This window comes from Haliaeetus leucocephalus, unplaced genomic scaffold (assembly GCF_000737465.1).
Source record: "Haliaeetus leucocephalus isolate CR32 unplaced genomic scaffold, Haliaeetus_leucocephalus-4.0 Scaffold932, whole genome shotgun sequence".
Taxonomy (NCBI): domain Eukaryota; kingdom Metazoa; phylum Chordata; class Aves; order Accipitriformes; family Accipitridae; genus Haliaeetus; species Haliaeetus leucocephalus.
This window is the reverse complement of record NW_010973368.1, coordinates 10,275,634-10,288,612: the sequence shown is the minus strand read 5'-3', so window position 1 is coordinate 10,288,612 and position 12,979 is coordinate 10,275,634. Positions and strand designations below refer to the sequence as shown.

General features: G+C 43.9%; 1 protein-coding gene across 5 annotated transcripts in view; it reads left to right on the top strand.

Moving 5' to 3' along the window:
• The window catches only part of FOXN3 (forkhead box N3), a 179,619-nt gene that overhangs the window by 35,444 nt on the left and 131,196 nt on the right, over positions 1–12,979 (top strand). For 4 of the 5 annotated variants that reach the window (XM_010583817.1, XM_010583816.1, XM_010583814.1 and 1 more), the window contains exons 1-2: positions 58–335; positions 1,824–2,380. In XM_010583817.1, the coding sequence (XP_010582119.1) occupies positions 1,838–2,380 (543 nt within the window). In that variant the 5' untranslated portion in view covers positions 58–335; positions 1,824–1,837. Of the gene's footprint in view, positions 1–57; positions 336–1,823; positions 2,381–12,979 lie in introns of those variants that run through there. The other variant, XM_010583813.1, reaches the window with a different exon arrangement.

The window sequence follows — 12,979 nt, the reverse complement described above, 5'->3', positions numbered from 1 at the left end:
GCTGCCTGGAGAGGGGAAAAAAAAAAGAAAAGGGGAAAAAAGGGGGGGGGGGGGTATGGTGTGATACGGCCCTTTGGGAGGATACTGGCAAATAAGCAAATTAAACAGAAAGAGAGCAGCATGTTGTCATAGCAACAGTGCAATTAAATTACTTTACTGTCAGCCATCATATAATTTTCCTGTTTAGAAGCTCATGGGATGTAACTTCCATTTGGAGTCAAAGTTGAGTGTGCGGCGTAGGTAGGCGATGCCGGTGCCCCTGGACGCCGGCGATACTCGTGTTTACCTTCTGGCTGTGCGGGACGCTGTTTTGAAAGCTAGGAAGTGGGACCTACGTAAGTTTGGCCTCCCGGTGTTTATATCTGCCTCGGTATTTTTTCCTCTTCCAGATACTTGTGTAAAACTACACATGTTCGCTGGGCTTGTTGGGTGATGGTGTGTATTAAGGGGCTTCTCTGCATAAAAGTTCTGTATGTTTCTCTCTTGGTAATGGCTGCTTTGGTGTAAAGTGTTTATAGGAAGACCCAAAGAACTTTCCTTTTTCATTTTTGCCCTTTTGTAACAGCCGAAATGAAGTCCATCGTTTCTCTTTCACTGAATGGCTATCTTGCTCTTTTTTTTTTCCCTGTAGATGGGTGGTTCATTCTGATGTTACCTGTAGTTTTTTTGCCCTTCGTTTACAGTATTGACTGTGTGACAGCATGACTTCAGGGAACTGCTGAGGATACATTTTAGATACAGGGAATCATTTTGCTCTCCTTCAGCGCTTGTGCAGGAAGTTTCGTTGGTTTTAAATCCGTTATTAACTCCTTCCAATTTTAATTTTGTTCTGTTCACATCTCCAGACCTAAATCCTGGCAGTTTTACTGTACGGAGAAGCTAAGGGAGCCTGTCTCCTGCTTCTGAAGTAGAATTGTTGGGCTCCTGTCTGCTGCTGTTAGGTTGGTCAGGTGCCCAACCTCAGCCGGCTTCTGAAGGGCTCGGGTCCTCCCGAACGTTACCACTCACAGGTGTTTGCCCGGGGCCTGCTGCTGCAGTAACCTCGGCAGCTTGTCCCACCTCTCCTGGGCCACTGTTGAGCATCACAGTAGTCTTTCTGTTTTCTACTGTGTTTGAAATGCAGTTCAGCTTCTGTTAGTCTTCTCTGTTAATATGTTTTTAAAGTGCTCTAGTCCTCTGTCGCTTGTTCTCCCATGTCTTGTCCCTGGTCCCAAAACTACTGTGGTTGCTTTCCCCTCTTCCTTTTTCCCACCCTTACTGGTTTTGAAGTTCTGCTGTCATTTCTGAGTTTTGTTGCAACTGCAACTGTAGTCAGATTGGATGCTTGTCTGCCTCAGCCTTTAGCCAGAGTGGCTTTAATCACGGTGCTGTTGTATCATCCTCAAAAGTGAAACAGCTGAACTTAATCTGAAGCAACTGGCCTTAAGCCCCTCTATTTTTTTTTTTAATTTTTTTATTTTTAGTTCACACGCTTATTAAAGTGATACAATCAGAATATTCAATGATTTGATACACATATTTGTCGTTAAAGGGACATGTCTTTACGATTTCCTGTGTGGGGCTTCACGTACATGCAGAACTGAAGTGTATCGGGATTATCATCTTGTTCCATCAACTGAAATTTCTTCCCTTGCCCTGACTTTAGATTATTTTACTCAACAGTTGCAGATGAGTGTTTATGTGAGTCTGTCATTTTTAATACAGATGGCAAAAGGCCGACTGACCGGTTAGGGAAAAGCTGTCAAAATGTTACGCGGTACCTTTTTATGAGCTAACTTTTCTCTCTGTTTCTTTCTCCCCTTCCTTCGGATTTGCTCTCCCAGGAGTTGCTGTCTAAATGGGTCCAGTCATGCCTCCCAGTAAGAAGCCAGAGGGCTCAGGAATTAGTGTTCCCAGCGGATTGAGCCAACGTTACCAAGATAGCGATTTATCAAAGGCGCTTCATGATGACGAGGACCTAGATTTCTCTTTGCCTGCCATCAGATTAGATAAAGGGGCCATGGAAGATGAAGAACTAACTAATTTGAACTGGTTACACGAGAGCAAGAACTTGCTGAAAAGCTTTGGGGACTCAGTGTTAAGGAGCGTTAGCCCCGTTCAGGACATCGGTGATGACACGCCGCCGTCTCCTGCCCACTCTGACATGCCCTATGATGCCAAGCAGAACCCCAACTGCAAACCTCCTTATTCCTTTAGCTGCCTCATATTTATGGCCATTGAGGACTCGCCAACCAAAAGACTGCCCGTAAAGGATATATACAACTGGATCTTGGAACACTTTCCGTATTTTGCAAATGCACCCACTGGATGGAAAAATTCTGTGAGACATAATCTATCCTTGAATAAGTGTTTTAAGAAAGTGGACAAAGACAGAAGTCAGGTAAGTCTGGAACTATGGAAACCTGTCTGGCTCTGAAAATATTCACCTGCTAATCCCAGAATGTGTCCATAGCAGTGAAACGCAGGATATGCAACGCTGTCCCTGGTAATGTAGTTCATTAAATTCAGAGAGCCAACATTTCTTTAGCTTGGCTCATTCTGATTTTATTAAAGTCATTGTCTAGACATCTGTAAGAAAATACTTGGTGTGTGTGTGTGTTTTTTCTTTTCCCCCCAGCTGGTGTCTTCATGCATAGTGGTTAAATATTGTTTTTAGTTATCATGCTGTGGTAATGGTTTCCAGCTATACTAGATGAATGTAATCATGTTATAAATAGGCTGCTTGCTGTTCTTGGCTTATACAAATGTATAGTGAAAGGGTATGCCTTATGTAAGAGCCCATCGCTTTTTCCCTGTCTGTGTTGTAATCTGAAAAAACTGTTCTTTCTCTTAAACAGAACTAGTTCTGAATTTTGGTGATGAAGCTTCATTCCAATTCGAGCAGGTTTTAAAGTAACTCTTCAAAGAAAGGAGATAGGTCTGGCATCAAAGGTGAAAGTTACCATTCAGTAAAATTTTAGTTGTTCTCTCCCTGGGCTCGTGTAGCTTCTGTGACTGGTGTGGTGGCAGAAGCCCGGGGAGCACATTTTTGCTTTCAGATCTCTGTTGTTGTTGCCTGGTTTCATTGCTGAATCCTCAGCGGTGTCTGCAGGAAGGGGCTGTGTGTGAGGGAATGGGGAAGCGAGCCGAGCCAAGTGGTGGAGGCAGTCCTTTGCATAGCCTTCTACCTTGTCAATCTGCCTGGGAGCAGGTATCAGTTTCCGAAGGGGACCATCTCAAGAAGCAGTGGTCTGGATGAATCTTTGGCAAAGTACAAGTATACTGATAAAAATATCAGCTTGCAGATTAATTTCACAGGCCTTCTCACAGGTTAGTGAAATAAATAGCGGGTAAAATCGCATCACTGACTGTCTGTCTCTAAAATTGGCTGAAGATCAGAAAGAGGACACTTTCTCGTGGCAGAAACAATAGATGCACTCAACTTTTGTATTTCAGTGAAGTAAATGCCGTGATTGTCTTGTAACTGGTTACCCTGAAACTAGACTTCTGTTGGTGGTGCTGTTCTCCCTATTTTGTGTGCGATTTAACTTTAAATGCTGTGCAATAGGAGCTCAAGTAACTCTAGAGGAAGAGTCATACCTTACCATAAACTAGCAACTTCTCATTTTAGATGACTTAACTTTCTTTTCTCTGGAGCTTTCCTTTTTTAGACGATGGACGCTTTTATCTTTGTTTTTTTCTTCTTTATTTTAAATGTTACTCCCTAGAATCTGCTGTCCACATATTGCTGATCACACACTGTATGTTGGTATTTTTATAAACTAGTTGCTGTGAAAGATTATGCGTGAGATTAAAAAAACCTGTTCCTGAACTGGATCTTGTTTTGTGTAAACCGGAGTCTTAAATTCTTGTTTGGAAGTGAGACTATAATAACAAATGCCGCACCAGACTTTAATGATCCTGTCCCGGACCATAAGAAACCTTCACACAATACTTTTAAAAAACCACAAAATATTGTAACAGGCAAGGCATGTGTTTAACATTGCCATTTGTGTTTTGTTCTATTCCTCTTCCTCTGTTTACAAGTTGACTCTTTAGATTACAGCTTCCTTCCTATGAGGAACTTGTCTTCATGTCTATCTGTCAAATATCCAGCAGTCCGCTGAGCCCATATGAACAATACCACGACGCACTGCTTCTCCACAGGGAAGTGGCGGAGCACAATGCATGACTAGTCACCTGCGTCTCGAATTTATGATTAAATCCATGGTTACATAGCTAGACAACAAGGTGTGGTGGGAGGCCTTGCCTGTATGAATAACAACATGGCTTTTTATTCATTCCTGGAAAATCCCAGATTATGAGAAATAATTTCTTCTGTCTCCTGGAGATGCTAATAACTGCAGGTTGCCAGCATTAAGGTGAATGAGATGAGAATCTCAAATGTAAAATGCAGCAAGGCAGGTCATTTAAATCCCCTGCTGGGCTTTTTCTCGTGTCCTGGCCAAGGGACGTGGCAGACAGAGTCCGGAGTGCAGAATTGGCGCTCGGTCAGAGTTGCTGAATCAGGTGCTTGACAGCTAATTGTGGACTTGGAAAGCTGTAAACGTCAACTGCTGGCTTTGAAAATACCTTTGTGTGTGTACACACACACACACACTTGCTGTTGATTTGACTACCTTGCAGCAAGCATCTCGGCTGTTCAGAAGGAAGGTGTCCGTCTGAAAGGTTCTCTGGTTTTGGGCTGAGGCTTGGGGCAGGGGAAAGGGGTACTCTCCTTGGTAAGGAATCATTTCATGCCACTCTTTCCTCTTTCCAGGCAGATTCTGCAAATTGCAGGTTTGGAGTCTGCCTGTCTCACTGATTTTTTGGGGGGAAAAAAAAGCGTTTCACAAATGGCATGTTATAAAATGCTAACAAGATAGGCTCTGAAACATGTACAGTATGGGGAGGAAGGAGTTAATCAGTGCTGGGAATTGCAGGCATTTGCCGGTTGGTGTGCGTTGACACATTGTGAAAAGCTAGAAGCTTTTCCTCTCATAGTTGTGCTTTCCAGTGTTTGTGTAGCCTTTCAGTAATGATTTTTTTAAAAAAAGTTCTGCTGAACACTTAATTCTTTTTTGAATTCCCTCTGCATAGTAGTTTTCTCAATCTTGGGTGCCACTAATTTATATTCATGGGGCTAAATATGTATTTAGTAGTATGCAGCTTTTTCTGCCTGTCTACGAATGCTTGCATTTCCTAATGTGAGATCCTTGTATCATGGGGGAAAAAAATACTTACAGGCTGCATCACTTCAGTTTTTGTCTTGCCCTGTCCCAGTGCTTTTAGGTCTGGTGTGGAACGCCAGGAAAAGACATTTTTCTGCTTGGATTTGTTTATGCGTTGCTGCTATTCCACTTCAGCTGCAGTGCTATCAGGCTTACCTGGCAAGCCGACAGTGACTATTCATGTAACTTTGCGATGAGGCTGATCTCCTGGATCAAGGCAGAGAGCCGGGCCGAAGAAGGGAAAATGCTGAGCCCTTGATTGTACAAACCTCTTTGCATTGAGCTCAGCAGTTTAATAATAGTTGGCCAGAGTGTGAAGTATCACATGATGGGGAGTAGATGAGGAGTTCCCTGGCTTTGTTTATACTGCCGGACCTGTGAATTCAGTCATTCAGATTAATCCTATTGTGAACGTACAGATCTAAATGTCCTCTAGTGTGTGTCCCATTTAGTACAGCCCGTTAGCCCATGACTTCCCTGACTTCCCTACCATCTGGTCCTTGGCTATAGAGAGGAATTTTTCTTGTATATGTGTCTCCATAGCAACGAGTTTGCAGTTGATATGGAAAGTAAGCAGTTGCCCTAGCAACGGAGTTACTGATGTGGCAGCTTCTCTGCTTGCAGGGAAAGGGCTAAGCTAGTTCAGACGCATTATGTAGGTTTGCTGTAATTATAGCTGCGCCCACTAGTGCTGCTCTAGCTAAGGGTCTGTTGAAAAATTTTGTTACAAGCCCTATTTTTCTCCCCCTTGAAGATTTCTTTTATTTGTGTAGGGATTCCTGCTTTGAACAAGGGCTGGTAGGATTGTATTTTCAGGGCATGTGATACGTCTGCGCCTTTTATGAATGCAAACTTTCTCGATGATTATTGTCAAATGAGTGGATAAGGGGAAAGGATGTTTGACCTCGTTGGCTTCTCTGCAATTTTTTTGTCTCTGTGGACAGCCCATGGTTAGAGAAGCTGGGGCTGTCATCCCATACTCCTTTCCGCTATTCTGTCATCTTTTCCCTGGTTTGTGCTTCTTCGTGCATCCATCCTATCAAGAGGGTTCCTCTTTGTGTCTGCCCTGTGTTGTCTGAGATAGGGAAATGCACACATGCTCCTGGCTGTGTGAATGCTGAAGAAATTCACGTCCCTTAAAGGTTTGTTTGGCACTCATGCTGAGGGATGTCTTAATAAAAATGTAATGAGGGTAAAGGATATGTTTATGGGGACGGGAGAAGAAAATTCTCCTCGCTTGATGTGGAAGTTATTCTTAGAAGTATGTGGTCCATAACTGGGTCATGGAGATCCAGCCAGGCTCCTCCTCCATCTGGAGCAGGCTCTGAGATCTGAGGACTCCCGAGTGGTCCTTGGGCTCTGTGAGAGCCAATGACCAACTTGTCCTCATCGAATGCACTGCCTGCCTCTCGTAAGCACTCTGCCAGGGCACCAGATGAGAGCCATGGGGGACACTTTGGTCACAGGAGACTCTTCAGGAGTCCCTCCTGCCAACATCTTTCCTCTGATGTGGTAATGTCTGGGCTTTTGACAGGTAAAACCCTGCAGAAATGTAAGCGCTAGCTGGAGTGAGAGGAAAAGGAGCCTACTTGTTCTTCCTTAGAATCCCCTAATCCAATCTGCATATACACAAAGGCAAGGGACCAGGGACCCTGTCCTCCCTTTTTTAACATTATTTGAGGATACCTCCTGTGAAAGCACAGTGGCACTCTGGGAATAGGAATGGTCTCCTCCCTTTTTAATACTGTTATCACCTAGACTGACCCAAATAACACAAGCATCAGAATTTCACTGCGTTTATAACATCTGGTGGACCTAAAGTGTAAAAAACAAACAAACCAAAACAAAACAACCCTTCAGATTCATGTTAAAGACTTCAGATGATGTTGACTCCATTAATAAAATAATGTCCTAAATAAGCTGGTCCAACTGTTAATTTCCCAAATTGTTAAAAGGAGATGTTGTGTTTTTTAAGCTGGAATTTTTCTAGTGTAACTTGAAATCCATTTTCTTATACCCCAGTCTGTCATACTAAAAAGCTCTCTAGTATCAGAAATTTTCACCTCAAATTGCTATTTAGGGAAATGAGGGTCATCTCATTCTAGAGCAGTCATAAAAGTCTCTAGAACCATATTGTAATGTGGGGTTTCCAGATAGACGATTTATGGAGAGCTTTTCTTGAACCCTTTCAATTTTGTTTTTGAAGTGCAAACCCAAGAAATTATACAGAATATTTAAATAACAGATTTTCTAAAGCTGTGCATGGAAATCACATGTTTCCATTTCAGTAGCTTCCAGCTGGTTGACTTTACATCAGAGCTTACTCTTTTCAGTGGAGTCTGCCTGTATTAACTGGTTGTCCTGGCTTCAGCTGGGACAGAGTTAATTTTCTTCCTAGTAGCTGGTACAGTGCTGTGTTTTGGATTTAGTATGAGAGTAATGTTGGTAACACACTGATGTTTTAGTTGTTGCTAAGTAGTGCTTGTCCTAAGTCAAGGACTTTTCAGTTTCCCATGCTCTGCCAGGTGCACAAGAAGCTGGGAGGGAGCATGGCCAGGACAGCTGACCCGAACTAGCCAGAGGGATATTCCATACCATAGGACATCATGCTCAGGATATAAATGGGGGGGAGTTGGCTGGGAGGGGCGAATCACTGCTCAGGGAACTGGCTGGGCATCGGTCACCAAGTGGCAAGCAATTGCATCATGCATCACTTGTTTTTCTTCCTGGGTTTTATTTCCCTCTCTTTTTGTTATATTCCTTTTCATTACAATTATTATTATTATTATATTTTATTTTATTTCAATTACTAAACTGTTCTTATCTCAACCCACGAGTTTTACCTTTTTTTTTCCGATTCTCCTCCCCATCCCACTGCAGGGGCAGGGAGGATGAGTGAGTGAGCGAGCGGCTGTGTGGTGCTTAATCGCTGGCTGGGGTTAAACCATGACACTGGTTTAGAGCTGTGCAAAGTATAATCAGTTCTTTTTCAAGTAGTGATGAAGAGCTGGCAATATCCAGAGACTCCTCTGGACCTTATATCTAAGGTACCTACATTATCTTGCTCTTGGTTAAGATAGCCTGTGGGCAGGTGCCCTGCTGGGTAACTGAGGTGTTAGTTGCACATTGACAGGCTATTGACCTACCAGAGGGTATTGGCTATTTAGGTTAAATAAACTGGAGCAACTGGCTGCGTCTGTGCTCGTAACCCATAGCAAAGATGATATGAAGTGTGTTAAGAAGCACTGAAAGAGCCCAGACAGGAAAACAGGAGCAAGCCACTCTTTACCTGTTGGGCTTGGGCTGTGGTGGGGTTGATGAGTCCTGTTTTTCAGCCATGGTCGCACCTCCCTTACTCCTGGCTGTTTGATCCAACACATTCCTGGCGGATGAACTTTTGCATTTCTGTGACAAACCAGGGATCTGGTCAGAGATCTGATCTGGCTGGATTTTTATCTTCCCTCTTTTTTTAATTCTTGAGTTGATTCTCAGCTTAATTCCCTGATTTGGGTCATAGCGCAGTCCAACAAACAGTTGTGCCAGCATGATGGAGGGAGTAGAGATGATGGGGACATTGGGGAATACCTCCGTTCGGGATTGCTAAGGAGGCAAGCCATTCCTGATGGAAGAGAGGTCTGGTAAGAGGCTGGCAGCTGCAAGGAGAGTCAGTGCACGAGTGCTTGGTGGGATAATGGATGTGGTCCCTACCACAAGGTAAAGAATAGGGTGAAATGAGAAAAGAAGTTTAAATACAGTGGGAGGCTTGCTTCTGCTGGAGACATTTCTTTTGGTTTTCCCCTAGGAGCAGGACTGTGTTATTTGTTGTTCAAGTGGCCTGTGTTAGTGGCTCTTTGTGGTGTTATACAGCTGATTTAAAGTGATCAAAATCTGGGCTGCCACCATCAGGCATGGTCCCTGCCCAACCTGGTCATCACCTGTTCCCTTTGCTGGGGGATTGAACCGATCCAGGGCTGTATTGCCTCCCCTCTTGAGCTCATACTGGCACGTGTGTCACCACACAGTAAGCAGACTGAAAACTATTTGTGTTTATTTTCGTTTGGGTTATTTTTCAGTGGGCGAATTTAGTTGGATTCATTTTCAGCTCCCTGCTTAGCTCATGGTCACTGTGGTCAGACGAGCACCCGTGTCAGCACAGGCCGTGGGCTCAGCAATGTTTAATCTGGCATGAAACCGTGCCCATGGCTTTCAGCCAGCTCAGAGCTGACCTGGCGGCAGTAGGAGAAGACAGGGGAGGGGAAGGGCGGAGGATGCTCTTACCCTCGAAAGCACAAGCTGTGCTGAAATCACTGGGGCTGCTTGTAATGTTCAGTCAGATACGTGCTTGGTGCTGGATTGGGCTTATATGACATGGGTGAAATGGTCCTAAGAAAACTGTGCAAGGATGGGTGTGCACACACACATGTGTTTTCTCAGCTTCGCAAGAAGTTTCTTTCTGTTGCCCAAAAGTCTTAATGCTCGCAGTAGGGGTGGCTCTGAGTGGAGCTGTGCTGTGGATCCTCTGAAAAGCTATTATGGAAGAGGGAAGGGCGTCCATAAAATCGATTGTCAGGCTTTTCTGCACAGCCATCTTTACATCCCCATCACCACCTAGGTTTCTTCCTAATTCTTGGAGACCTAGCGAACTGCCGCTGTCACTGCCAGCAAATGAAGCACGGACCCTGGGGCCGTGCTCTGTTTTCAGTGCAAGAGGCCTTGCTGATGATGGGGCTGGAGTACGTATATACACAGGAGCACTTTACGTGTCCATTAACGAGTGCTGGCCCGTGGGCAATCACCGTGAAACTCCTATGGCGGTAGGCACAGCATGCCCCTGAGGAGCAGGCTGACGATGGCACCTGCAACTACCTCCGGTTGTGGCTGAACGTCAGAGATGAACTGGGCTTGCTGGCCTGGCCAAGCATGTGCTTTTCTGTCTCGCACTTCAGTTCTTCAACAAAACATAAAATAATCCATTTTAATTACAAAATACATGTCCCTTCGACTTCTTCCTTCCTTTCCTGAAAGGGAAATGGAGTGTTTTACGTTGGCTTAAAGAGCACAGTAAATTGTGCTGCATGGCTTCTCTTCCTGGATGAAGACCTCATGAAAAAGCATTTAAAAGACTTGATTGTAATTGAGCAGTTGAAAATAATTGAGTAGTTGAAAATACTCTTCAGGCAGCCTGAAGTAGCCGTTGAGTTGCTGGAGAAGCTTCCTTTCCTTGCTCTGGTTTCAGGCAGTTGCTGTGTCCCACTTGCTGACCCAGGCAGCTGAAACGGTGGCTCATTCCTGTGGCAGCTCCATATTCCTGGTAAAGTCATTTGGACGACTGGCCTGGTGGGGTCTGACAAGGAGTCTCCAGGCTGCTCATACCTGCTCCTTCTGCGTTATTTTCAGCTAATTGCTGTATCTTCATCGTAAATGTAGTTAACGCAAATGAGTGGTCCAGGGTAACACAAGCTGGAATCCATATGAAAAAGGAACCCAGTGTGACTCTATTTTTAATTTAGTTTGTTGGTATTTGTACATTAGTCAGTGGTGGCTTAGCGTATAGAAGTAATTGACTTATGTCATTTCAAGACTGGGCAGACCATTGCTAGATGAGGTCGTGGTGCAAACATGGTATGTAGCTATAACAAAGCAATATGTTGTGATGCAGTTAATCTTGTGAACACAGATGTGCTTAAAAAAACCCCACCCACATGGCTGCCTCTGGTGAAGTTCTGCTCAGTAAGCATCTAGGGAAAGACTATGCTGCATGCTCGTAAGTATTTTTTAAGCTAGTAAAAATTTCTCTCAAGTATTTACTTCCATCTTTTGATTGATAATCTGGTATTTTGAACCAGTATAAGTCAAGTCTCCTGTTTTCTAGGTAAAGGAAGATTCTGAAGAAAGTTTACCTTAATGAGACACATATGAATCTTGCTGGTTTTCTGGTACTTCTGGTTTAAGTCAGTTTGATATCAAGTAGTTTAAGAACAGTGACATTTTGCTTTCTTCAGTAGTAGCAACGGGCTTGTTATCATTCAGTATTTAAGTTTTGGTCTCAAGGAAAAAACTGTCTAATTTTGCTTCCTCACATCTGTCATTCCATCTAGTTCCCAGTTAGTTTCAGTCCCTCCCACAACCATTCCCCACCTGCTCCAGTGTCTCAGAGCTGGCCAAAAGCAGGGTACTCGCTCAGCTCCAGAGCTGCAAAATTATTACAGGTGGGCTAGGGGGAGAGAGGAAGTGCCAAAATTGATTACCTGGCAGTGCTTAATTGACAAGCAGCAGAGAAACACAGGCAGTCCATTCTGGTGCGCTTATGAGTCCCTGTCCTTGACACTTGTGCTCTGAGGTCTTTAAGGTAAAATGGATCCTGTATATCTGCTTGAATGCTTATATCAGTCTTGTATCTTAGTTTTTCTGACTTAATTCCCGTGTGTGTTTGGAAGAATTCGGGCACAGAGGTAGTACCGTACACTTTCTTTAATTGTGGAGGCAAAGGCGGCTCTTCTGAAGAAGCAGAAATGTTGTTGCTGTTGGACAGTGGCCCTGTGGATGGCTACTGGGACACCCACTCGCTGTTCAGCGGTCTGGCTGGCCTGGGGCTTCTCTTAGCCTGCCTTCAGATCTTACTGATGAAGTGGCTGGAGCTGCTTAGATGCGCAGTAGTTGAGATACTGCACCCACACCATGCTCATCGCTGCTGCCATGTCTGGTCATTTAGTGCAGATTATTGCAATGGCAATAAAACTGTGGTTATCTTTTCTGGAGCATAAGCGCATTTATAACAGTCTAGATGCTGACAAGATTTATATACTTACTGGCAACTCAACTGGCTTCCACAAAGTCCTATATTTCTTATAGCTGTAGGTGGTGTCAGACTCATCAGTGATAGAGGTCATGTGAGACATGCAACAGTAGGGAGGAAGAAGGGGAGTGACTTTTCTACTTTGGCATAAATTTTTTTTCCTCCTGAATTTTTGGTAGATCACTATTGGCCCTTCTCAGGCTGGGACGTTACTTGTTTTGTTCTATTCTCCCACCAATTTGGACTCCTGATTTCAGAGGAGCTGCTTTTGATTTACTCTTGAGTAAACAACAGCAGAATTGGGACTGAGCTGTGGAAAGCAACAGCTGTGGCCATAAATGATGTCTCTGGATCTTACTCAGTTATCCGTAATAGTAATTTTGGAGACAGTACATCTTAATTCGTTAGTTATGTTGTTCAAATTCCGTTCTGGGTGTTACGGAAACTTTTTCCTGGGAACTGATGTAGGAATTTGTGGGAGGACTCATTCCAAGGATCTTAAATGTGAGTGGGTTTTTTCATGCTACAGTAGAAAAGAAACCAAATTGCTGCCCTCAGCTAGTGACTTAAGATACCAAAACACTATCTACAGCATGCTGAATTGCTGTATTTTGTTGCAGCAGTGAATGGTAGCAATTTACCACTAGTTGAATGCCATCAGGATTTTGAAACGCTGGTGTAACTTGCTGAAAGACGACTGTTGGTAAGCAGAGGAATGAACGGGCTTCTGTATGGGGAATGGCATGGAAAAGTGTCTGTGGCAGTACGTGGAGCAGAAACCTACTGATGGGATTTTGTGTAAGATAATCTAGTTGAATGCTGAATTCACAGTCATTCAAGCTATGAGCAGAAAATTAGGCTCTGGTCCAGAGCTGTATTGATGAGATCCCATGGCTGTCTACTGTGGGAGGGTTACTCACTGAGATGAGGTAACTATTGGAAATGTTTTTCTGAGTTTACAGATGAAAAAAAA